Source organism: Neomonachus schauinslandi, chromosome 15, assembly GCF_002201575.2.
Source record: "Neomonachus schauinslandi chromosome 15, ASM220157v2, whole genome shotgun sequence".
In the NCBI taxonomy this organism is placed as follows: domain Eukaryota; kingdom Metazoa; phylum Chordata; class Mammalia; order Carnivora; family Phocidae; genus Neomonachus; species Neomonachus schauinslandi.
Genome location: NC_058417.1, coordinates 46,979,067 through 47,006,346, shown reverse-complemented (window position 1 = coordinate 47,006,346; position 27,280 = coordinate 46,979,067). Strand labels below are relative to the sequence as shown.

At 46.6% G+C, this 27,280-nt stretch overlaps 1 protein-coding gene across 1 annotated transcript in view; it reads left to right on the top strand.

The window, feature by feature from the left end:
• The window catches only part of PRKCA (protein kinase C alpha), a 385,436-nt gene that overhangs the window by 300,135 nt on the left and 58,021 nt on the right, over positions 1–27,280 (top strand). The window contains exons 6-8 of the mRNA XM_021678425.1: positions 3,342–3,498; positions 4,593–4,727; positions 4,985–5,081. Coding sequence (XP_021534100.1) covers positions 3,342–3,498; positions 4,593–4,727; positions 4,985–5,081 — 389 coding nt within the window. The remainder of the gene's footprint in view (positions 1–3,341; positions 3,499–4,592; positions 4,728–4,984; positions 5,082–27,280) is intronic.

Sequence of the window (27,280 nt, the reverse complement as noted above, 5' to 3'; positions counted from 1 at the left end):
TAAAAAAAAAAAAAAAAAAAAAAAAGAAAATTTCCGCATCGTACTGTTGTTCTTCAGGGCATTCGCTTGCCAACTCATAAGCTGTCAGTCCAGTTTCTGAACAACTAAGCCTTTAGGGTTGTGCTCTCTGCCAGCAACGTGTATTAACAACAATGATAATAATCATTATTGGGCTCTCACTGTGTGCCTACCACTGGTCTCAGCACTTTATGAACTTATAGGATCCTCCCAGGGAGTTACCATTTTGCAGATGCAGAAACTGAGGCACCGGGTGGTTATGGATCTTGCCTGGGGCTATGGCACCACAGAGTGGCAGAGCCAGAATTCATGTGCCCACAGCCTGGCCCCAGAGCCCACGATCTGAGCTGATGGGAGCCCCCAAGTCCGTTGCTCCCAGGCCTGACTCACGTGCCCTGGCATGTGATGAGTCCATCACACATCAGGCAGGCTGTTCTCCACTGCAATGGGAAATTGAAATTTGGACCCACTGTCTACTTCAATGACATTTGGAATTGATATCTCTTTTTATTTTCCACTTCAGTCATGGTATCTCCGTAGGAAGCCCACAGCTTTAAATCCCATCAAGACTGTAACTCATCACCATTCAGAAGAGATCAGCCTTAAATGATGTTGTGTGTGCTGGCTGTCAGGACCAGAAACTGAAGATGAAAAAGCCAGCACCCATAATCATTCTGTAACTGGCAACACTCTCGGCGGCCTCTCTGCTTCCTCATTAGTTTATCTGGGCTGTAGCCTCCGTGGTAGACATTCCAGGCTTTAGCTGCCTTTTATAAAATCTCTGATTTTCATTCCAGTGCTTAATTGGAAAGAGACCTTTGGCCCCTTCCCGTTCCTCGTGGGAGACCTCTATTTTTATGCTCAAACTTTTCATCTTTTGTGATACTTGGGTTGCTGTTTTAGGAGACTGGATCTTCTGCATTGCACTGAAAAACCTTCGGCATGAGCTTGAGGGAATTTTCAGGCAGCCAGGTCCCCTGGAGACCTCCTAATCCCTTGTGGGCAGTGGGAGACTCTGCAGAGTAAGCACTCACATCGTGGCATCCTTTTTCCCCTCCATTTTCCAAGCCACTAACTGTCTAAAGCACATAAAGTTCTGTACAGTTATGTACAATTTACTTCCCCCAACAATCCTGTCTCACTTGGAATGAGCCCCCCTTTGCTTTCCTAAGGGAAGAAACAGAGGCTCGGGAACTTATGTTTCCCAGTGCTTGGGAGTACATGAGGGGGGGCAGGATTTGAAAGCAGGTGTGCTGAGCTTGCTTATGTTCTACCCACTCCCAGTTGGATGAGGTTAGATACTATGCGGATAAAAATCCTTGGAAAGCATAAGTGAATAAGAGGAACAGAAGCCTGGCTTCTCCGTGGCTAGTAGATGTGAACCAGCCCACTCCCCACTCAGACCATGTGGACACGGTCCCGTCACCTGCCTGTGCTAAGGCTTCCAGACAAGGAGGGTGTAAGGCCATTCACCAGCAGGCACGGGCGCTCCATGTATCCCCAGGCTGATAACGGGCAGTGCTGGTCTGTGACTTAGGGCAATGTCCAGGGACCCAATATCTTTAACATCCTTCCATCCCCTCCTCTATCTCTGCCCACTGCCAACCCCAGCACCTTCTTCTAAGGACTTCATTTAACAGTCGCCCTCAACTGATGATCTGTACTGATAGGCTAGAAGAGTGTTTCCCCAGCTCCCCCGTCCATCAGAACCAGGAGGTTTGGTAAACACAGACCACTGCACCGACCCCTAGGGTTCCAACTCAGTCAGTAGTGCCAACGCTGCTGGTCCAGGGGCTATGCTGGGAGAACGAGTTAGGTGTGTACTCATGGCATCTGGCTGATTAGGGACCCTGATGATGGGAAGTATCAGCCATGTTGGGGAAGATGCCATCCAAAGATGGTGAGGAAGACGTTTGGGATAGGCAGCCTCAGGCTTTGGTCCTTTCTTATCATAGGGCTAGATAATGACCTATCTCATTTCCATGCAGTGGCTTTACCCATTCCCACAGAGGTAACAAGCCCCTGCTAGCTGCATCTCTGAGCATGCCTCCCTCTGTGGATGAAGCGGCCTTTCCTCCTCATTATTTTGGATTCCCATATGAGTGCGTCTCAATCTAGGGTGTGCGCTGGAACCATCCGGGGGTCTGGCTAAAGTGAGAATCCTGAGTTTGTAATTTGGGGGCGGGGCCTGTGATTCCACACATGTGGTGGGTGCACAGCTGATGTCCCGGGTGCTACGGGTCTGGGGACACGTGTGCACGTTGCAGAACAAGACATAGCACAGCTGTGGAGCATATTCTGTGTCACAGCCGTACGCACGGTTGGCTCTTCTGCTGCACATAGGATCACCTGGGGAGCGCTTAAGAATGTGGGCCACACCCCTCAGAGATTCTAATTTAGTTGTGAGCGCTGGACATTTTTTTTTTTTAGATTTATTTATTTGAGAGAGGGATAGCAGGGGGAGGGGCAGAGGGAGAGGAAGAGAGAGTCACAAGCAGACTCCCCACTGAGTGCAGATCCCAATGCAGGGCTCTGATCTCATGACCCTGAGTTCACCACCTGAGCCAAAACCAAGAGTCAGACGCTTAATGGACTGCGCCACCTGGGTGCCCCATGAGCACTAGGATTTTTTTTTTTTTAAGATTTTATTTATTTATTTGTCCGAGAGAGAGAGAGCACACACAAGCAGGGGGAGGGAGAAACAGGCTCCCCGCTGAACAAGGAGCCCTATGCGGGACTTGATCCCAGGACCCTGGGATCCAACCAATGAGCCCAACCAAATGAACCATCCAGGCATCCCAGCACTGGGATTTTTAAACCCCCTCCCAAGAGATTCCAATGTACAGCCAGATTGGAAGTCACTGGCCTTTACAAAGAAAAGAAATGAATCCTTTCAGGAGCTCAAGTGATGCAATACCATGGCCTGGGTTAGCTGGTTCCTTGGGGGGAGGGTGGGGGGCAGGACCAGTTCTGGAGAAGGGCTGCAAACAGTACCTGGGGATCTTGTTTAAATACACAGTCTGTTGCAGCAGCTTTGGGGAGGGACCCAGGCTTCTGCATTTCTCATATGAGGTGTCCAGGCCGACGCTGCCGTCCCAAGGCTTGACCACAGGGCCCGCATGATGCCCATTGTCTCTGGCACCAATGACAGCAGACGGCTTTTCTCATATCAAAGATCAGAGGCTTTTGGTCCTCACCTCCTCTCCCTTTAAACACCATCTTGGCGTCTCTGTCATTCAGCTGGGTCTTGACACAGGACACTGGGCAATACAGGTCAGTTTTCTTTTTATAACATCTGATCTTCTTTCCTTTTCTCTTCACAGTACGAGATGCAAAAAATCTAATTCCTATGGATCCAAATGGGCTTTCAGATCCTTATGTGAAGCTGAAACTTATTCCTGATCCAAAGAATGAAAGCAAACAGAAAACCAGAACCATCCGCTCCACACTAAACCCCCAATGGAATGAGTCCTTTACATTGTAAGTTTTGTCTTCTCTTCTCAGTTGAATTCTCTCCCCACACATCACAAACCTGCCCATTCACTGTGAGAGATAATGGGGCGGACCTGTTGTAAATGTCTTTAAACCTCACTTCATTCCTAAGACTTTCTCAGACCACTGCTAAGAAGTCACGGTCGTCACCTGTTTTGGTGGATGGTAACCAAGAGTTACGTGATGCAGGCCCCAAATTATTATCAATACCTCCTGTGTGCAAAAAAATGCATTTATGTTAAGATAATGTCAAAATGTAAAAGGTATGTCCCACTTCCTGATGGACTTGAGTTCTTTTGAGGGTTATTGGAGAAGGTAAGGTAAGAATTTAAATAATAATTTCTAAAACAAGGAATACAGGAGTCACATGCTATTGCCCCTGAAATGGGAAGATCATCCTCACCTTTAAAGAGGGAGGACTTCCTGGAGTAGGTGACATTTAAAATGGAGCTTAAAGGAGTGCCAGGATTTCAGAGGCAGAGATGTTAGAAGAGAAAGAAGGAAGGGGGCCATGGCAGGGGAGAGAGGGGCATAAAACCGCCGGGGGTAAGAGAGCACTGCCTGCAGTTGAGCATAAGCGGGTGGTCCTCCTTGCAGATTAGAACACAGGAAGTGGTTTCTCTGTGGATGACCGGAAACGTAGCTCTTTTATATAGAACAGAGATTAGCAAGCTTTGTAAAGGGCCAGTTAGTAAATAGTTTAGACTTTCTGGGTCATACAGTCTGTGTTGCAACCACACACAATTCTGCGCATCCGTAGACCGTATGTAAACAAAAGCCCATGGCTGTGTTCCAGTAAAGCTTTATTTACAAAAACAAGCAGCGGGCCAGATTTGGCCTGTGGGTGTTAGTTTGCCAACCGCTAGTCTGGAGCTTTGGCTGCTGGGGGTGGGTACTCTGTTGGCAGCGGGGAGCCCCAGGAAGTGAATCGAATATACTGTTGGTTTTTAAATCTCAGACTCCCATCATGACCATGGGGTGTGGCTCCCAAGAAACCAGGTTCTAGATAACCGTGTGTGTGTGTGTCTGTCTGTCTGTCTGTCTGTGTCTTTGTGTGTGTGTGTGCGTGCTCTCTTTTGTAGCAAATTAAAACCTTCGGATAAAGACCGACGGCTGTCCGTAGAAATCTGGGACTGGGATCGAACAACAAGGAATGATTTCATGGGATCCCTTTCCTTTGGAGTCTCGGAGCTGATGAAGATGCCGGCCAGTGGATGGTAAGAATGCCCAAGGTTGAATACGTATGTGTCAACCAAAGGTTGATAGTCTTGAAGACGTTAGAGCCCTTAGAGATTCAGCAGACAAACTGGCTTCTGTCTAAAATGACCATCGGCTGTGAGGTTATCTGGCTGTAGTTCTCCCCACAGGACACATTTCAGAAACAGCCGACCCGGAGGTCAAAGGAGAGATGTTGCTGTATCTGTGGTAGAAACGCAGTGTTTCTCACCCTCCTTCCCTCCCGTGTCTCCCAAAGGTACAAGCTGCTTAACCAAGAGGAAGGTGAGTACTACAACGTACCCATTCCAGAAGGGGATGAAGAAGGCAACGTGGAGCTCAGGCAGAAATTCGAGGTGAGGATATCAACAAAATTAATGGAATCGTCTTTCCTTTGGGAAGTTTGGCCTCAGGAAGGGCCAGAGTCTTGTGGTCATACCTGCTGGAAGACAGAATCTAAGCGTTAATCTTTCTCTTTATTTAAGAACAGAAGTGCTGCATAATCCCCTTCCTTTGCAAGCTGTGTTAACATGTGAGGCCTATTATCATGGCGAGAATGGGGACTAGAGCTATCCCAGAAATAAGCATGGTTGATTTCTGCATAAGAAATTGGTTGGCATGTCAGCGGGGAGAAAGGCAAGGTTCCAAGTGTGGTATTCTCATTAGAAAGAAGGACTGTGCTTCTCCAAATGGCAGGAGGACATTTTGGCATTAACTCAGGAGGTGGTTTGGGTGTAATTAAGCTCTCGGGCCGGCATCTTCATTTCTGCTCCAGATCTTTAGAAAAGGCCAGCTCTTTGTCTCCTTCCCATTGAGTGTCTGTGTTTGCCTTCCGTCCCAGATTCATCTGTCTTCTTTCTCCCTCCACCTCTGTCCTCCCTCCCTCCCTCCCTTTCTTCTCTCTACCCATACTTGTCTCTACTCACCAGACATCTCCACTTTTAATACACATTCCTTTCTCTAAGCACTTGCCTTATGTTGCAGGTCACAGCTCCTAATTTTTTCTATTTCTCTAATCACCTGCATCTTGGCTGTCCACGGGATTCATACGGTAGCCATCACAGCCTATGTAACTGGTTAATTCCTTTTTGAATCTTGCTATTCCTCAGGCTAATTAGGATTCCCGGGAATCCCCATCCCCTAAAGAAACACGTATGTGTACACACACACACACGTGTGTGTGTGCGGAGATACTGAACTGTGGCTGAAATGTCAACACTAATGAGATGCCAATGGTTTTGTTTTAGTCCCTCTGTTGTTTCCTTCTCCGAAATGAAGGTTTGTCCCAAAGAAACATATAGATCATATTGAGGTAGTATGAATTCTTAAGGATTTAAGCATAAAGGCATTCAAAAGTGCTTTTGGCAGGCTGATACTTGGTGAAAGTGGATTTTGATGGCAAATACTTAAGGTCAGGGCTGTGAGCCTGGTTGCCCTGGGAGCATAAATGAGTCACAAATAATATAAGTAAATGGCAGCAAACAACAGGCCTCAGGATTGGTGACAGCAGGGTGGGGACTGGGGGCAGGGGGTGAACACAAGCCCTGTCCAAAGGGGGCAGCCAGCTGATTATTGCCACGCCGAGGAGGGTCCTGTGCCTCCAGATCTTCTGGTTCTTCAAGAGAAGCCAAAAACCCCCCAATTTTTTTTTTTTAATAAGACATCTTCTGACTTCTTTTAATATTGGCAGCTAATTAAAACTCAGAGCTTGGTGGAGGCCAAACACATCTCTTGCTGTAGACACAGGTAAAATTCAGCCAGTAGAAATCAGCTGGCAATCTCTGCTCCTAAAAAATACAGGAGGAAGAAAAATAGAAAAAAAAATATGTATAAAGTGAAGTTCTTTCCAAAGGGCCCTGGTAATATTTAGAGGCATTCAAGTGCAAAGATGTGTTAAGGCTTGGGGTAGCTTCAAGTATCGATGCCAGGCCTGTTTCTCTAATTATTTTTTCCTTCACTTCCTTATCTACGCCCACCTCCCCCTCATAGCTCAGGACAGGAGCCCCATCCCCAGCGTCACACCACCTCTGTGAAGGATGGACCTTTCCAGAGAGTTTTGGGACCCCAAGCGCCAGCACTACTCTGATGTCCTAGGCAGGAGAGATTGCTGAGAAGCTAAACAGACGCTTGCTGAATTTCATGCTGTAGTTGTAGGTCATTAGCAACCAATGGGTCAGAAACTGCTGGTACAGAGCACAGTTGAGGGAGGGGCGGTACTGGGGCATCATGATGGTAGTCACCCTTGGAAATGTCTGAGACTTAGCTTTGCTGTTGGAGAAATAGTGACCCACCTTTTTTGCCTCATTTCCATGGCTTCCTGGTGAGTAACCTTCCTGTTTTTCTGGGCAGTGAGTCTAGCTTTTTATAAAGGTCAGAACTCCATACTTAAAAAAAAAAAAAAGTTGGGAGACTAGGTCAGAGGGCTTGAGGCCAGAATTGCATTTCTCTCTAGAGGCTCGTGCGTGTGGTGCTCCCTCCTGGCCATGGACTTTGGACTGGAGTTCTCCCAGCTCCAGGGCAAGTGCAGTGAGGGACATGAGCCTCTGCTGTCCAGCTTCCAGGCTTCTGTGCTCAGAGCACCTGCCTGAACTACATCCCGGCTTTTGCTTTAAACCTCTTGCAGCTCCTTCGATTTTACTGGAATTATAGTAGCTCATTTACTTAGAGTTGCAGGAGACCAGGCAGAAAGCCCCTCGATGGTGGGGTCAAGGAGAGGCTGAGAGTTTTCCCACAGCTGTTCTGTCGTATTTAAAATAGAACATTCAGATCTGACTTCAAGCGGGACTTACCATGTAGCAGTGTTCCGCTGAGGTCTGTAAACGTGAAACTTGTAATATTTCCCCAGCGTCCCAAGTGTCAGGAAGCAGCATGCCTGGGCAGAAAGGCCGTGTCCACATTTGAGCAGTTCTGGGTCAGAGCCAGCCTTCCCAAACGGGGTGCCACCTGGCACCAGAGTGCAATTTGGGGAACTTTCTCCATCGCTCACCCGATTTCCTCCCTCTCCATCCCCGGCCGCGGTATGACTGCTTCCCAGTGTCTGCGAACTTGCCTCTCTGTCCACATCTCTCCATATACTTGCCATCCTGACTTACCTTCCATCATCCGAGTCCCTTTCTCCCCTACCTGCTCTTCCAGAGGTACTTTCCCGCCCTCTGGTAATAGTATGATTCAGCTGAAATTTTTAATTTAAAGTTCCATGGTGACTCATGACTGGATGAAATACAGCATGATGACTAGTCCTTCTAGGGACAGGCATTACTCAGGGGTATTGTACACCAGCTAGAGTCTACAGGGTTATTCTTTCTGTGTCCAGTTTGTTTTCTAGAAAGAGTTAATAGCTAGGTGTTGTTTTCGAATCCTCTTCCAGAAATCAAAAGTCACTCAATCACTTGGATATCCAAGTCACTTGGATAGAAGAAAAATCCAAACAAATGAGCATTTACAGCCAGGTCACAGTGTTAGCATTTATCTTGATAACAAGGAAAACTTTTTTTTTCAAATTTATTATTGATTCTAGAATCCTGGCAAACAGAATGATCGGTGAGTAAAGCTTCTAGGAGCCAAGGAAATCCCAAGATGGTTGGAAATGACCTGATTCCATAATGCATTGTCCCCCTCGAGCAGTTTATCTGCCTAAAAGGCAAAACAAATCAGAACCTTGACCGCAGTGTTCATGGACAGTGCATCTATGGGCCTTTATCCTGTTCCCCATTTGTCTTCAAATAAAGTACACATAGTTCCTGATTCACAAACATAAGTTATATATTTGTTCATTTGTTCGATAATAAGCCTCCAGCAATGAATAAAGCAAACAGTTCCTCCTGTCTGTGGAGCTTATTGTCTGTACCTTTGGGCCCTGCTTCAGATCTTTTTGGGAATGAGGCAGGATGCTTCTTGAGAAATAAGCTTATTATAACCCCCTGTGCTGGTCAGTGATTCCCCAGGACCTCCCCTCACAATTGAGAAGATTCTGGATTCCTGTTCCTTTGTCTTGCTTCTGGGCCCCCGTTCCCTGCAATGAGGCTCATTGTCAGTGATGGAGAGAGGGCCCGCCTTCCCAGAGAAGTGGCCCAGAGGATGGTTGCTTAGCCCCAGCTCAGCAAACTTTCTGTAAAGGGTCACATAATAAATAATTTAGGCTTTGCAGGCCTCTGGGTCTCTGTCACAACCATTCAGCTATGCCTTTGTGTCACAAAAGCAGCCATAGACAAGGTGTAAACAAATGGACACAGTGGTGTGCTAATAAAACATTATTTATAAAAACAGGTGACAGACCAGATTTGGCCCATGAGCCATAGTTTAACCCCCGGTTTAGCCCCAAGTCTCTATGTAGAGTCAGATCCTCGTCCTGCCATTTATTAACCACATGACTTCCCTGTGCACGTCCTTCACTGTAAATGGGAATATTAATAGTATTTACTTAATGGTATTGTTTTAAAGATGAAAGTAGGTTGTCATAAGAAATTTCCTAAAAGCAGACTTTCATACAAGTGTTTTATCATCATCCTCAATATGTTTCATTGCAGAAACTGGGCTATAGAGGGCACGTTTTTTTTTTTAACTTCTGGAGCTTCCCCAAAAAAAATTTTCATTCTTTCTTTTTTTTTTTTTTTTGATGTTGAAATCGTGTTGTAAATGGTGGGCATGTTCTGTGTCCTGTGGTCCAGCCACATGATGAAATAGAAGTGTATTGATGAAACCTGATGGCCATTTATAATACTGTTTTTATGGGGAAATAGATCTTCATTTACATTTAGATGGATGTCTGGTATATAATGTGTGGGCGAATTGGGAATTTGGTGTAACTGGCAGTGGATCAGGTAATCTGGATGAAGCAGGAGTCGGGCGGGTAAAAGGAGTCTCAGCCCGAGGAGTCAGTGTGCACTGACGTTTCTCAGCGTGGTCGTTTGACAGAGGGTCCTGAGCAAAGACTCGAAAGTGAGCACATCTGAAAGATGTGTTACATGAACCCCACCAAGAATGAACCCAAGTATAATCCTAAGCATTCACCCAGAAATGGAGCCGTTGGTTTGTTAGTGATGGCGTTCACAGGAAACTCCAGCATCTCTGTCGGGGTCCTAATGCGCTTTGGATCTTTTACAAAATCTGGGATTTGAATCCTTCGCCTCTTGAGCTATGCCTAAGGAGTTATGCACAGCATTCAACTTTCCAGTTAGAAGAAAAGTATCTTCTGACCACATCTTTTCCTCATTTAAAACCATTCCAGAGGATCTTCTTGTCATTTGTCCGTCTCCATGGTTATTCACGAGCTTGAGCATGTTTGTGTTGTGTTTCATCAATCTCGTTGATTCTTCCCCTGAGCCATTTGGGCCACATCTACCCCCAGAGATGGGATGGTCCTAGAATCAAGAATGAGGGAGGGTGCCAGGGTGGCTCAGTTGGTTAAGCATCTGCCTTCAGCTCAGGTCAGGATTCCGGGGTCCTGGTGTTATAGGATCACAGCATTCTTGGCTCATGAAGTCAAAAAATGAATCTCACAGACGCAAAAGGGTGAAGCGCAGTGAAAGTTTATGAAGTGAAGCTGAGAGCAGACAGGAAAGAAGCAGCTCTCTAGAATGAGAGGGGTCCTGGAAGGGTTGCCATGGCAGTCTTCTATTGAGAACTGCCTGGGAAGCTTGTGGCCTTGAGATTCTTGTGCCATCTTGGTTTGAGCACAGACTATTGATAACATCCTTAATGACTGACTTCTTTGAGGTTTGGTCATTTTCTGTGATACACCGTAGCCACCAAAGAAAAATATTCCCGACATCCAAGGCCAGGGGGTCTTGTTTCCTTTTCTCTTGTTCACTCTGGCTTAGCACTTTTGCCTGCTGGGAATAGTCTCAGAGCCCAGCCAGATAGGTCCCCTATCTCTCCCTGTCTATACCTTAACCCTTTCCTTACTCACTGGGATCGAGCCCCACATCGGGCTCCCTGCTCAGCGGGGAGTCTGCTTCTCCCACTCCCTCTGCTGCTCCCCCTGCTTGTGCTCGCTCTCTCACTCTCTATCTCTCTCTGTCTGTCAAATAAATAAAAACCTTTTTAAAAATAAATAAGAACAAGGGAGAAGGTTTAGGGGAGGAGAAAAGTAGAGGCACGTTGTGGGACCACTCTCCGGCCCTTCCTTTGGAGCCAGCCGCTTCCTCCCAGGGTTGTATTCCCCTCAGCCCCCGACCTGTCCACCCCCCCCTTCTCCTCGGATGCAGTGCCTTTCTCCTAAGGCTTGGGCCCTCGCCCTTGGGGCGATTTCTTTCTAACCAAGACCTTCTTCCACAATCCTCCCCATAGAGAAATGGAACAATGGGGCTAATGACCTGAGCGCTGGGCCTGGCTTCTTGGGCCCACAGCACCTGAGCACAGGCTCAGGAGTCCATGAAAACCACCGCCTGCCTCTCCCCATGTCGTATTTCAGTATTTAACACAGTCAACGCCAAATTCTCTCATTTGACTCCAGTATCACAGTCAGCCCCTCTGATTTGTATTGTGATGACTTTTAGCTGCAAATGGAGTTTAAATGAACTCCTTTCTACTGGTGGGGTCGCTGGTCTCCTCCACAAGTTGTTTACAGTTATTGGAGATGCTGCTGTAAAAAAGCCAGGCAGCTTTCCTTAAAGGAGGCCACACCATTCTCTTCTGCCCGGTGGTTGAGGCTTTTTGTTGTCTTCGTCATTTAGAGAATTAAGGTAGAACAGAATGAGAAGCAAAAAGCACCTGAGCCTTTTTCTGTACTTGCCTTCCACGGCTGCTCTACTCTAGGATAAATTAATACCTAACATCAAAAAAGAAAAAAGTTAAAAAGCAAAACAGACACATTTTTAGCAGAATTAAGATTGCTAAGAGGCATTGTGCTTTGGGCTTTGTCTGCGGTGGAATATTTCTGTTGTCGGAAAATAATGGAAAGCAATGTCCCATTAGGGGGCTGGCAGATGAGACATCATAAATAACTCTCTGGAGTGTCAAGATTCAAGGGAACAAGATGAATGCATTTATTTTTTTTTTATTTTATTTATTCATTTGAGACACAGAGATACAGAGAGAGAGAGCATGAGCAGGGAGAGAGGCAGAGGGAGAGGGAGAAGCAGGCTCCCCACCAGGAGCCCGATGCGGGGCTCCATCCCCAGGACCCTGGGATCATGACCTGAGCTGAAGGCAGACGCTTAACCACTTGAGCCACCCAGGAGCCCCGAGATGAATGCATTTAAATTGCAGCATTGCTTGACAGGTGTGTGAGCTCTCTACAGAGAACTCCTTGCAGAATTCTCTAAAGAGAGAAGTTTATGATCAAGTGTGAAGGATGGCAGCAGTTCTTGGGGCGAGGGCTTGACTACCACCTCCCATCCCACCCCTCCACAGGAGCGGGAGGCGTGCTGCTGATGGGGACAAAGATGAAAAGAGCAGAGAGCGCAGCGAGGGACTGCTAAGCTCCAGACCCTTTCTGTGCCGAGTACTCAGACCACGTGCATTGGAGGGGTGGTCCTGCATCATGGGAGCTCTGCTGCTGGGGCTCAGATCCTGGCTTGTCCACATCCTAGTCGCATGAACTTGGGCACGTTACTCCATGTTCCAGCATGGTATTCTATAAAGAGGATGCAATTTGAAATAGTCGTGATTTCACATCCTGGCTTTACCACTTATTAGCAGTAACCTTGGATAGGATGCTTAAATTCTCTGATCTTTCATCAGGCCTTTTTGGGGATAGTGGTAGTATCTACTGCATAGCCAAATGAGCTCATTTGTGTTAAGTTGCCTGGCCTAGCACCTGGCATATAGTAAGTGCTCAATAAATGTTAGCCAGGACTTTTTTTTTTTTTTTTTTTTTTTTTTTTTTTTTTTTGCTTTCATCGTAGCTGATTATATAAAATGGACTTACTCAGATTTGGCTTAGACTGATATGAAAATTTACAAACTCTGACACTACACTTGTGTGTGCAAAGAGGTGCTACAGAGAGGCAAGAACATTCGAGAGCACTGCTCTGAGAAGTTTTGTCAAGGAATCATTCCTGAGAACAGACCAGTAGCCTGATTGTCCCAACACTCACCACTCTCTAGAGCCTGAAGTTCAAACTCCAGTTCTCTCTTGATATTTTCAGCGGCAGGCTTTCCCACCCGTCTCTGCTTCGGGTCCGTTTTCTATACAGGCAACATTTCAGGGTGGTTTGAACTTGAATACTAACCCGATTGGTAGCTTTGCTGGTGCCACCCTCAGCCCAACCCCTGCCCATGGGTCATCTGTGCTCTGCCCCAGGACCTCAAGTTGATGCCCTCATAATAATTCTCATTCTCCCCAATTACAGACCATCATCACCCTCTTCATCTGACTTCATACCCAGCCTTTATCTTCAGATGGTCAAGGAACACCAGAAATTCTTCGACCCATTGAATAGGGTCAGCCCATAGGAACCAAGCCTGTTCATCTTTAGTGGTTTGAATGTATCATCAGCTACATAATCACATAATCCTAAATTCCAAAGAGTGAATAGCTGCATTTTCCCTTACCTTGAAAAATCCTCTAGGGCTGCACTGTTCAATTCAGTAACCAACTGGCCATATGAGTCTATCGAGCACTTAAAAATGCAGCCAGTCTGAATTGAGATGTGCTCTAATTATGAAATACACACTGGATTTCAAAGACTCAGCAAAAAGAAAAGAGTGTAAAATACCTCATTAATAATCTGTATACTGATTCTATATTGAAATAATATCTTGGATATATTGGGTTAACACTATATTTAACAAATCTGTTATTATATGCTTTTATATGTCAGTATTAAACATTTTTGAAATCAATTTCACCTGTTGGTTATATTTTTAATGAGGTTAGTAGGAAATTTAAATTTCTGTATGGAGCTGACATGGTATTTCTATTGGACAGGGCTAATCTGGAACGTTTCCTCCCAAGAAAAATAGTTTGTCATGGGATGGGGACTGAAATGCAAAACCAGTGACTTTCTAATGTATTTTTCCTGGGCTTATAAATCATCTGTATCCAAGAGACCCGGATTTCAGAAAATGGATTCTCTCAAGATTCTGGGCATGTTGCTGGACCCAGATAAGCATGGGGGGGGGGGGGGGGGTTGTATTTTTGGCATGACTAAATAACTGTTAGAAGGATGTAACAAAGTTGGGATAATATTTGAGTTACCTAATAATTTAATAATGCACATTTCTAATAGTAGTCCCAGAAGTCCCAGTGAAATGTACTGAGAATGTCTGATTAGTTGGAAAGCTTGTGAGCAGAGGGTCAGAGCCCTCATCAGACCCTCCCTTTTAGATATAAAGTTGCTTTACCTCGGGAACTATACTAAATGTATTACCTAAGGGCTGTGAACCCATGAGCTACAGTAGTTTTAACAGATATTTTGGAAACAAGGTGACACTAACTTTCCATGGCTGAAATGTTTGATTTGTAAGACTTTTTTGAATAGATTCTACAAAATGTCCCTTGGTCAGAACCTGAAGCAAGATTAGCAGTGGCTTCCATGAGGTCTGTGTCCTCACAGTTTTTTTATTTGTGACCATTCAGAACCATAGCAGGGTCTAAAGCAAAAGAAGCCAAAATAAAATTGTTGAGCATGTTTCATGAGAATGAGCTGCTTTTTGGGGTTGGTGATAGAGGTCCAGAAACTGCTAGAAAGAAGCATCACCCTGGAGACTCTGCAGATTGCCTTAAGAACACACATGTATCTACTTTTATTTATTCCAGGGAAACATTTTGAGATTATCCCTATTACTGATTAACAAATTAATATGATCCACTTACTATTAAAGTATTTAAATCAACATTGATGAGTCTCCGTTGCTAAGTTATATGTGGAACGAGCAAGCAAGCATTTTCCTGTTTACTATTGCTGAAATTGGATTTTCCAAAAAGCCTCCATTGTCTCTGAAGACTTTATCTAATTCAGAATGTTCTTCTCTGGATGAGAAAAAAGAAAATAGTTCATTGGAGACCCTCAGATAAATTGTAGCTATTTGTTGATCTGTTCGGGCCTGCTACTGTTACCATGGCAACCTGAGTACTTTCCAGTGACCTTTTGGACCCAAAACAGAAAATCTGTGTGCCCCAATATAAATTCTGCTTTTTTTTATTCATTTTCATCCCTAAATAGCTTAATTAATTACTTTCTGAACTGTGTGCTATTAAGAGAGGAAAGTCTATAAAATGCACATCAGTTGAAGGATATTTTAATCTTTATATTTCAGCTCTGTCTTAGAAACAAAGTCTTTTTTTTTTTAAAGATTTTATTTATTTATTTGACAGAGACAGAGATAGCAAGAGCAGGAACACAAGCAGCGGGAGTGGGAGAGGGAGAAGCAGGCTTCCTGCCGAGGAGGGAGCCCGATGTGGGACTCGATCCCAGGACCCTGGGATCATGACCTGAACCGAAGGCAGACGCTTAACGACTGACCACCCAGGTGCCCAGAAACAAAATCTTAAACTGAAATAGGTCAAGGTTCAGTGTTTGAAACCACTTTCACGCATTCATTAGATCCTTGTCAACAGAGGTCAACACTACCACTCAACTGAGCAGACTCAAAGAAAGCTTCCAAAAGCAACTGCACAGAATTTCTGATTAGTCTGTAAGGGAGGGTGAATGCATTTATATCACAGCATTGGCAACATGCTTTCAGTTTAATTTCTCTTAGGGAAATGACTTTGGTAGGAAACCAGAAAAAGATTGTACATTCCAGTTATCTGTTCCATCCTAATGGATTCCTGAAATGACATAAAAAGCCTTGTGTTTGTAGCTGTGGGGTTGGCCTTAAGGGTGGATGTTGCCAGTTCAATAAACAGGACAAGCCTAATATTAAACGTTAAAAGCAGCTATCCATGTGTACCCAGGCCCTGGTACCACAGGGGATTAGCAGGTCAGGAACTGGAAGGAAGGAAGATAGAGCTGGTGTCCCTTGGCACAAACAGAGACATGGTACCTAAGCACTGATACAGGTCCCTATGATTCTAGCCCAAGCACCAAAGTCAAAGCCCCTTAAAAGAGAAAAGCCTAGAATAAGGTTGACCCCCCACATAATGCTGTTTGCTGTTTCCGCAAGGAACATGTCCTACAAAGAATTAGAATTGGGGATCTAGAGAGGTCAATCCCAAGGATTCTGAACTGCCTGGATAGCCTGAAAAAAAAAAAGTGGTGACCACTCTGGTGCTTCAGATCCTTGCAACTCCAAGTATGATCCATGGACCAGCAGTAGGAGTACCAGCTGGGAGCTTATCAAAAATGCAGGATCTAGGGACACCTGGGTGGCTCAGTTGGTTGAGTGGCTGCCTTCGGCTCAGGTCACGATCCCAGGATCGAACCACATGTCGGGCTCCCTGCTCAGTGGAGAGCCTGCTTCTCCCTCTCCCTCTGCCTGCCGCTCTGCCTACTTGTGCTCTCTCTCTATATCTCTGTCAAATACATAAATAAAATCTTTTTAAAAATGCAGAATCTCAGGGGCACCAAGTGGCTCAGTCAGTTAAGCATCTGACTTTTGATCTCAGCTTAGGTTTTGATCTCAGGGTCGTGAGCTCAAGCCCCACTTTGGGCTCCACACTGGGCATGGAGCCTACTTATAAAATGCAGAATCTCAGATCCCATCCTAGACTTGTACTGAGTCAGAATCTGCATTTTCACAAGATGCCCAGGTGGTTCCTGTCCCCTTCAAAGTTTGAGAAACGCCGATGGAGAGGATGTGACCTGTTGACGAATAAGCAAACAAATTTGTGTCCTCCAGTGGTTGTGGAGGCAACGAGGACAGACTTCATTTACACCCAGTATCTAAATTCAGTGGGATGGGGATTGGCACCCAGTCCCCTGCTTTTATACAGCCCATGAGCTAAGGATGGTTTGAATATTTTCAATGATTTTTTAAGGGTAATATTCGTGACACTTGAAAATTAGATGAAATTCATACTTCAGCGTCCATAGAGTTTACTAACACAACCATGCTCATCCGTTTGTTGTCAGTGGTCTGCTTTCCTGCTACAAAGGCAGAGCTGAGGCCCTGGAATGGAGGCTTCATGGCCTCCCAAGCCTAAATTATGCTGGTCCTTCACAGGAAAAGTTTATAATGCAATAAGAGCATATCAGAAGTGGGGGCAATGCATAAAATCATCATCATGGGTGAGGAAACAAAAGCACAGAAGGGACTACTTGAGCTGGTTTGTAGCAGGACCCAGATCTCCTGTCTCTTCTCAGTCACCCTCCCTGTACACCATGTTCCCGTCCCCCTCAGGCGCACATCATGCTTTGGCACGTACCTTAGTACTTGTGTTCCCTTGGAAAGGCTCCCCACTTCGCCTCTGTCTCAAGCTTTCCAAAGCCTACCCATATTTACATACTTCTCAAGCCTTTTAAACCAGTCCTTGTGCAGACTAAGACTGCTTACCTGCTGGACACACCTGTAAGATTTGCCACCTTCCTATGTCCAGAGTGAGAACCGCAAGTCCTGCTCTGGATGCTTCAGAATCTAAACGTCAGGCCCCGTTTGGCTTTCCTCGACGGCCCAGGGGAGGATGTCTGAGCCTGTGTGTTCTAGGAAGCTGATGGAGGCCTTCTAGGGGAGAGGCCATTCTGCAGCCCAGAGGGTCTCCTTCATTCACACCTAAATCCCTTTAGCCTCAGGCAAAACCACAGATGTGAGGAATATGGTCATGCTCAGAGATGGACCAGCTCCTTTCCCATACTTCGTGTGGTTCCAGAAACAGGTAGTTCGGAAAATTTCTAACTGCTGTGTCTTAAGAATGTTGCTGAGTAGGAATAGGGGATGTGCAACCTTTTACTCTGTCTCCACTCTGTGGGTAATATTCCTGACCCTCACAGCAGAGGAGAAGCAGAACTTTCTTTCCAGCCTGAACCCAGTAAACATAGATGAGCAGGGGTCTGACTCAGGCCACAAGTTAGTTCTTCGTCCTGGTTCTAGTATCTCTAGTTCTTAAGACTCGGATCCAGCCTCACTGCTGAGAAGATTATGGCTCTCGTGACATGATGTGGTGTTAACATGGAGACCACAGTGACCTCAGGAACTCAAAATGGCGGCTCCCAATTGTGAGGCCCATTGGGAGTGGTGGCTGGGGTGCTCGTGGGTGTTTTATTCTGGTTTTATTGATGGTCTTTGTTTTCACGGATGAGGTCTCTGGCCTTTAAGACCATCGCCTTAACGGGGCGCCTGGGTGGCTCAGTCGTTAAGTGTCTGCCTTCGGCTCAGGTCATGATCCCAGGGTCCTGGGATCGAGCCCCGCATCGGGCTCCCTGCTCAGCGGGAAGCCTGCTTCTCCCTCTCCCACTCCCCCTGCTTGTGATCCCTCTCTCGCTGTGTCTCTCTCTGTCAAATAAATAAATAAAATCTTTAAAAAAAAAAAAAAGACCATCGCCTTAATGTACAAGGCACTGTGGCTCTTCCTACCTCATCAAGCCAACCAGGTGGAGTCAGAGAGGGCCGTTGCTCAGGACCTCAATGAATTCAGTGTCTCTCGTGTCCATTGTTGAAAACTGGGTAGTTCTCATTTAGGCAGCTCTCAGACATTTACTGTCTTCCTGCTGCACAGAGGTGCTTTGCTTCCTCATCTCCCATCCAACATCGAAGTGTGAGGACCAGCCTGTGTTCCCTCAGAGTGCTCATGGATGTGTGGACGGAGAGGGTCTGTGGGAGTCTGGCTGATTCACTTCATAAGCCTTTCTTTGATTTTTTTTTTTTTTAAGATTTTATTTATTTGAGAGAGAGCACGAGCTCTCTCTGCAGTGAATTAAGGTACCCAGCTGAAGTGCAGTCTCTCTTGTGTCCCTCTGGAACGTTAGGAAGACCTAGATGTGGGGCTCGATCCCAGGACCCCCGGATCATGACCTGAGCCAAAGGCAGACACTTTGCCAACTGAGCCACCCAGCTGCCCCTGATTTTTTTTTTTTTTTTAAGATTTGGGTTTGTTTGTCATGTCCAAGCATGAAATGGCTTAGGGGTCTTTCTAGGTCTAGCTGAGTCCAAGAGCACCTGCCCAGTGGTTGCTGGAAGGCTGTGAAGCTGCCCAGCCACAGTATGGAAGTGTCTCTGCTAGAGGATTTTTGTCTCCCTGTAGAAGGTGACCTATTCAGATGGAAGTGGAAGGTAGGACCCTTCTGAAGCCATACCATGTACTTTTCAGGGCATCTCAGCCAACGTGGAGCCCTCTATCCCTAGAGGTATTAAGGCAGAGATTGGGCAGCTCTATCAGGTGCAGGAGAAATGTCGATTAAATTTCCTCTAAGGTTCTGGGAAACAGCAACATTTCAGTTAAGGATGTTTTTGTTGCTGTTGTTCGTTGCCTTTAATCTTGATGTGGATTAAGATCTCTAGCCTAAAATAGAGCTTTGGGGATTGGAATAATATGGCCTATTTTGAGAACAATTATAAATAGATTCATGATTACAGATTTAAAGGACCATAATTATAAGCTGTAACAGAGGCTAATCTATCCACACCTGTTCAAAGAGATGTAAAATTCATATTTAACCAGCTTATTTTAGTAGACAAAACCTTCCAAGCACAAAGTATAATCTGTTTGTCTCTGATCTCCTCTGTTCAGGCTCAGGGATATGGTGACGCTTTCAGGCTGTGGAATTTTGGGTTCGGAAAACCAGCCTCCTCCTCAAATTTTCTCCCAGAAGCAGACTCACACTCTGTATGAACTTGTAGGACTCATCTCATGACTCCTTGTACAAGGTTTTCTGTTAAGATGGTTTCAATTTATTTTTCTCACGTTAGTTCTTTTTTTTTTTTTTAAGATTTTATGTATTTATTTATTTATTTATTTATTTATTTATTTGAGAGAGAGAATGAGAGATAGAGAGCAGGAGAGGGAAGAGGGTCAGAGGGAGAAGCAGACTCCCTGCTGAGCAGGGAGCCCGATGTGGGACTCAATCCCAGGACTCCAGGATCATGACCTGAGCCGAAGGCAGACGCTTAACACTGAGCCACCCAGGCGCCCTCTCACGTTAGTTCTTGCGAAAGTAAAGTTACCTAGTCAGGAGGGGTTTTTTTTAAGACAGAAGTTGAAAGATGAAAAGAAGTACGCCTGGGGAGCCAAACCTGGTCACCTGGCGTTCGGGCAACCAGAACGTGGTTAATGAGCTGCCCAACCTATGTTTTACCAGTAGTCTTTGGCTCTTCAAGATACCAAAGAGTCTTCTGAATTATCAAGAAAAAAATTTTGTTACGGGTAGTTTTCATGGTAAGTGGGTTTGGTTCTATTCTTACCGAAGAGTGGTGACCTACGTGTATGAAATTCAGGGGTAACTAGCTGTGTGCTACCTCAGACACTTGATGAACCAGATAAACCATTACTCCATCATATGGATTGGCCCAAAGCAAAAGAAGCATCCATGATTATCGTGGAGCTGTGTGATGGGATGTCATGCGTGGCCACATAAAAGCCACAAGAAAGAGCGAGAAGGGCCGTGGCTCCGTGTGGTCTGACACGAGTCCGTTCATTATTCATACAACCAAGAAAGAATCCGTTCCCACCCCTCTGAGGGCCAAGTCAGACCTGCCCCTATTGAGCCTCTGGAGCAGTGCCTGCCTTCTCTGCTGGACCCTCACGCTGCCTCCTGGGCTGTCTCTCCCCTGTGCTTTCTGTCTGCACTGGAAATGAAATCTATGGTGTGTTGTACTCGAGTTATATTTCTCTCGTGGTGCTGATTGTTTTCCTGTCTGTAGCATCCTCCCTACTAACCTAGCAGTTTTTCCCTTTCTCCTGTCTCTTACAGGGATGTCATGTCCGCTTCTTAAAGGTAGTTCTTCCTCCACTCTGTCCTCTTCCATCTTCCCTGCCACAAAAACATTTTTGTGGCTGCCAAGCCTGAGCCTCCCAGCCATGCTCTCCGCTCTTAAGGATGCACTGTGTGTTCTGGTAGCTTGAACCTTCCGCCTACTCGTGTCCCTGTCTGTGCGCTCCCCTCCAAATGGCCATGGCCCTCCAGTGAGGAAAAAAACGCTCCGTATGCATCACCCAGAGAGCATACCCATTCTCCCCCGTCTCCAGATTAGGTCCGTTTAAGATTATACAAAATAAGAAATAATTGAAATCTCCGATCAGTGATTAAAGATAAATTCAAGTCTGTTTTTAAAGCATCAAATGAACAGAAAGAGTGCATCTTTAAATTGACAGCACACATTTTCCTTTCCTTCTGCCAGTATATATCTCCAACCACATATTAAGACTCATTTTCAATTTTATGTAGACATCTACATGAGCATGCAAACAATATGGTGTACTTACAGTACATGTGTGTCTTTATATGGAAGATGTAGTGTAATATATCATGGGGCTGAAATCATCAGATTTTCCTCATGTTCTTAATGCCTGGCTTAATACTTCTCACTATATTTCATTCCTTTTTTCATTTTTTAATTTTTTTCCCAAATCAGTTGTTCATAACCTAATCAACCATTCTACCCCACCCCCAAACTGTCAAATGGAACTTTGCAAAGTGCATGTAAATTATTTCAAAAATCTTATCCATAATCCTTTCTGACAACACCAGTCTCTTTTGGGGAGCTGGTTAGAGTCGTGTACCAGCTGTGTCTTCAGTGTATTGTCTTTGTTAATAATTGAAATCCACTCTGGATCATTACAGCATATTCATATTGGAACCATCTGAAAAATTTAAACATTCAAATACTTGGGTGAAGAATTTGCAAGGGGAAATCCCACCCCCGATCCTAAGCTAGAATCAACATATGATACTCTTTTTAAAACACTGTACTAAGGAAAAGATCTAGTAAATAATGTTTTTCAAGTTTCTCTCTGTAGACTTGTATCTGACACTACAGATGTGTCCCCTCAGGGGCCACAAGAGATTAGTGACCCAGAGTTATTGAAAATAGGGGGAAAAAAAAAACTATTCTTTGAGGTTTCACAAGTCTTACAGAGTGTGGTGACTATCATGTGTGAAAACTTGCGTCTGTCAAGATTTCTCTTGTTGCCGCCCTCCTGTTGTTAGTCTTTTAAAACGCTGTCACACCATGCCATGTGTTCACTTTGGAGAAACATCCTCAGAAGTTGGCCATGGCCGGACACACTGAGCCACCCGGCGATTTCCTCCCTCAGAGTGAAAACATTCTCAGAGTGAGCAGACACCTCTTGATCATTCCAGGATGTGGAGACAGTTCCTGCGTAAAAACAAACAAATCACCTGTCATACCCTGTTATTTCAGAGGACAGCTCTACTCTGACGAAGTGGATTCACACTTGGAGATTCAGGTCCTTACTGTGACCCGGATCTCTCTTGCCTGTGCAGTGTGTTTCTGTCATTGTGATTAGGGTTTGTCGTCCCAGGGAGAAATAATATACATAGTATGGGGCTCTATTTCACAACGTGCAGAAGGAGCTGGGTGCTGGCACAAAGCTCAGATGGGGCTGGAAAGGGAAAGGGCCGGGGTGGCGGGGGGGGGGGGGGGGGAGAAAAAAAAAAGGGGAAGCCTTCACCTCCCTGGATCCCCTCCTGGCCGGTAAACCATGGCCCCTCCCACCTGCAGTGAGCGCTGTCCCATCTTCAGAAGGACTGCCATCCCTCCTGCCTGCTGGGCAGCACGGCTCCCACCTTGTCGCTGCAGGGACACAGCCCGGTGGAGAGGTTAAGCTCCAGGCTGCCTGGGTTCAAATCCCAGCTCCGCCACCTCCTAGCTATAAGGCCATGGGCCACTTAGCTCACCTCAGTTTCTCCATCTCTAAAATGGGGGTGATAAAAAATACCAGCCTCCTAGGGCTGCTGGGGGCACTGAACGAAGCAATATAAAACATGGACTGAACAGCGCTTGGCTGGGCAAAGTGTTGCTGCTGCCATTATCCTCGGCACCCTCCCTCTGCCCGCCCCCAGGTACTGGGAAGAAGAAACATGGCTGTTTTCGGAGAAGCCATTGCCAAGTTAAGATGAACCCTTCGTCATGTTCTCTGAGTCCCCCGCGGGCCCCGGGGTTGGGAGACCCAGTTGTGCATTAGAAGCATAGCGCCCCCGACGCCCCCCAAGCTCCCCATGCCCCCCCCCCGCATGCAGCAATGAAGGTCGTTGAGGAGCAGGGTCGGGAGGTGTCAATGAAGCCTCTTGTCTTTGTGTTGGTGCTTTGTGTTGTTTCCTGTGCCTTCTGCTATGGGTCTTGGGACAAGAAACACAGATGATGCTACCTGAAAATGTCACCTGTCTGTCGGATCTCCGCCCCGACCCAGGCAGTGAAAATGGAGTGCCATCACTCACACCTCTTTGCAGAGTGGCATTGCTTGCTTGCTCAGGAACTAATCTTCACTTTGTGGCTTTTTCTGAAAATAGACCTGTCATTCATCAGTCCGTGGCTGGCCCCCAGGGGCCATGTCTCTGTGTTGACACACTGGGAAGAAGCAGGCAGGCAGGACAGTCCGTGACTCTCGCCAGTGGCCCTGGGTGGGCAGCCAGATCTGCACAGAGCTGGTGGCCGGGGTTGCAGGATGCTGCCATGGTCTCATCTCTCGCTAGGGGTATTCCTTTTGTAACCCACATTCCACCACCCCGCCCCCTGCTCCCCGCCCAGGCCCCAGCAGCCTGTAAGTACTGGTAGGATCACAGTAATTGAAAGAAATTTAAATTTTACTAGCTCTTCCCAGCTTATTGACACAAGACCTCCATCCACCTCCAGGCATCTGAGCCATACACACCCTCCCCCAAAGCTCCTCCTCCACGGCCCCTCCTGCTCTGGAGACCAGCTCTTATAGCAAAGGTGCATGGACCGCTTGGCCATGTCCCCCCGAGGGCAGTGGGGACCACCCCCCCCAGCTCATTTATGCCCCTTTGCTTCATCTGCTTGCTTCCTGTTGTAAGAATCTCTCTTCTGGTGGGACAGCAGCTGCTAAACTCTGATGCTGCCGCCATCCCTAGAGGAAGGGAGGTCTCCCCACTCAGGAGGAGGCAGGGAGTGTCAGTCCATTTTACAGATGAAGAAGTTGAGGCCTCGGAGAAGTCAGCAGTGCCTAACTGGTATTCCAGCCCACGTCTGGCGGACATGCTCCTCGCCATTTGCTTCCCTGTCAGCCAGTTGCCCTGGGATGGGGGGGGAGGCAGATTGGGGGGACAGAGAACAGCCCAGAGCAGTGCAGCTACCACCAGCCTGGGAAGCAGGTGTCCCACTGAACTATAATTAGGTCCTTCTGTTTTTAAACGCTCAGTGAAGATACGGTGAAATCAGTGGTTGTGGAAATTTGGTGCTAAATTTAATTGCATTCAACCCCACTTTCAAAATGCTTGCTGCTGTCAATTAGAGACGTTTTAGAATTTAAAAAAAAATTGAGTAATTGAGCAAACGTATCTAGTATTTTGGGGGGAAGGATCCTTTTGTTTGTCTATGTTGACTTCCATGAGGATGCAGGGTCAAGCCTCCTTTGCCAGGTGCCCAGTCCTGCTCACCTCTCTGGCAGCCGCTGGACAGGGGTGGAAGGAAGGGTCTGGAACTTTCCCCAGGGCTGTAGGCTTTATTGCCAGTTATGGTTTGGTTGAGGGTTTTTGGTTTTGTTTTTGTTTTTCAGTTGATTTCAGGAGCTGCTGTTCTGTGATCATTTAGCTCCACTTCCATTTCCCCAGTGGGCTTTTTCATTGAATTTCCCAGATTGTTTCTACCTTTCAGATAAACACAGAGGCTCCCCCGGGCCACTCCCTGTTCCCTCGCAGCCCTCCCTGCCTCCTTTTCCCTGCTTCTTGCTGAGTCTGAGCTCAGTCGAAGGGCTGGGTGGAGATTCAGGAATCCTAGGTCTAGAACCGTTGAGATGTTGTTTTCAAGACATGAAGCATGCAGAGACTAAAACATACTTCTGGCCCATACTGTGGGCATTTCTCAGAGGCCTGGCTTTCATGTTAGAGATGTAGAGTCATCTGTAAAGGTAGAGCTGGGAAGATACAATCTGTGTCTCCTTTGAGCATTTGTCAGAGTTTTACCTGGCAGGGCGGACTAGGAACCTTGGGCGTATCTCTACTAAAAGATCCCAGTCCAAATGCAATGGCTCCGGAAAATAAAACACCACAAGAGGGCAGTCAAGACTTGCAAATAAAAGATTTCCAGGAAAAGTTGCACACACAAGATCCTTAGGAACTTGTGACTCTTATCTCTTCACGTTTTTGATGGACCAGAAGATGGGATCACCACTTTACGTTCCCAGTTGTTGTTTGGTTTTATGGAATGACAAGGTGCCAAGAAGGCAAGAAGTCCAGGCTTTCTCTAGGTCTGAGGGACTCCTGTGGTCTGTTCTGGCGTGCCTGGGCCCCAGCCCATTCACATCCACCCTGCTTTCTTAGCAGCAGAGTCCTCCCCACTTCTAAGCAGTTGAGCCGACTGTCCGTAAAACCATTGACTTTGACAGCTTCCAGGAGTTTCCGGGCTCCTGACCCTGCCACACCTGACTCATAAAGCCAGGGCAGTATTAACCCGAAAGGGGGACATTCCAGGCAGCAGAAGGATTAGAGGTTTCACAAAAGTACTAAGTAACCAAGAGCGTTCTAACCGTACTATGCCTTGGCCACGTCCCCTCACACGGTGCCTTCCGGGAGGCTCCAGACCAATGTGCGCCGTCGGCCCCCTGGCGAGAGACCGTCTTTTTTTGGCAAAGGGAAGAATTGAGGGCAAATTTTTGGACCTCGGATCCTCAGCAAAGTCTGGAGTCTCAGCAGCGGGGGCAGGACTGAGGGCAGTAGCCTTCCCAGGATCGGTTTATCAGGCGAGACAAGTGCTTCAGCCTGATACCTGTGGACACCCCTGACACCCGAGACAGCAGTTAGGGGACCCAGCTGGGAAATGAGGGAGAACAAGGCTGGCTGTAAAGGTCCTCGGGGTGTGTGATACTCGACAGAAAGAACCAAGCACTTTGCCTTTCCCACTTTGGGCCTGGTGTGGATGTTTCTCCGGAGACGGCGGCTCGGTTGCCATGACAACAGGCCAGCCGGCTCCCTGTGAATTCGTTCAGCAGTGGTGACAGCCCAAGTGGATGTGCCCATAAAAATATTTCTTATTAAGAAAATGACTCAGTGTGGTTTCCCTCACATTTCTGCCCTACCGAATAAGCACTTCCTTCGGCACGTTCTGTGTCTGCACAACGGCGTGTCCCCGTCCCAGTTAGCACATCGGGCACCGTGGAAGAGAGTGGATAGTTCACGTGCACTTGAGGTTCTTCATTGTTGCCGTTCCGGTGGGTTAACAAGGAGACACAGGCGTGCTGTTTACATCTAACCACAGTGATACAGGGCGAGGGTAGGCAAACGGCAGCCCACAGGCCAAAATCCAGCCACTGCGGGTTTTTGTAAATAAGATTTTATTGGAACGTAGCCACGCTCCTTCACTCACCTGTGTGACTTTCACACTCCAATGGCAGAATTGGGTTGTTAAAACAGAGACCGTCTTTGGCTGACAAAGCTGAATATATTCATTACCCATCCCTTTACAGAAGACATTGGCCTACCCTTGCTACAGGAGGATGAGCAGTGGATTCAAAGATCAGAGGTCCGGATTCAGAGCCCAGGGACGAAGACGGAGTTAGACACGTCAGTTAGCCAGTTGCCACGTCTGTAATGTGGGTGACCTGGGTTAGCTTATCTCCAGCTTCCTTCTAAATACAAAAAGCTCTGTCACTCTTGTGCTGTTGGTCCAACATTACATCTCAGGGGAACGATCCTCTGCCAGATGATCCGGGGTCCTGTTTCAAGGACCAGTATCGAGGAAAGTAACATCCTTCTCTTTCCCCCTACCCCCGCCCCCAGTACTGTCTCAGTGGCTCAGTAGCCATGGGTAGTGGAGTTAGCTCTCTAGACCTCCGAGTCTTCACCTAACCAAAGTCAGGGCAGACCTTCCCAAGGACCCTTCTGCTGCTGACAGTCGCTGGGTCTGAGAACTCCTTGCAGAAGAATGAATGATGCACACCTGTGATTTGCCAGCCACCTCTGATCCCCAGTGCCAGGAGAAAACTCGTCAGCAGGTGTTGGGATACTTGTACGAGAGGAATCATCTAGCCGCATGCCTCCAGGTTATAGTTGTAGGTTGGATTACCGAATCTGAAGGGGGGTGTAAAAAAAAAAAAAAAAGTACTATCAGATATTCCTACTACGAAATCAGACCCACGACCCGAAAGAAACCAAGATCCTGCCTTCAGGAATAAGGCTGTCTTGACTCTTTGGATTCCCCTTTTCTGTCCCACATTCATGGCCAGATTAAAGCGTCTGGCCTTGGGCACCAGCCTTTGCCATGTCCCTCTTGACTCGGCCAGTTCCACGTCAGGAATCCATCCTAGGGAGACCGGGGATGTGCACGGAGATTTGGAATACAAAATTGTTCATCTGTGTGTTATTGAAAACTGAAAATTGGAAACAATGTAGCTGTCCAACAATAGGGGAAAGGCTAAATACACTGTGGTAGAGCCACACTGCGGGGTATGATGCAGTCACTAAAATCATGTGGTGGCAGAGTGCCTCCCAAGAAAAAGTTTACAACATACTAAGGCATAAAGCAGGTTGCAAATGGTGTAATTCTGTTTATGTCAAAGAAGAAAACGTGAAAACCTTTAGAAGGATATACAGCAAAACGT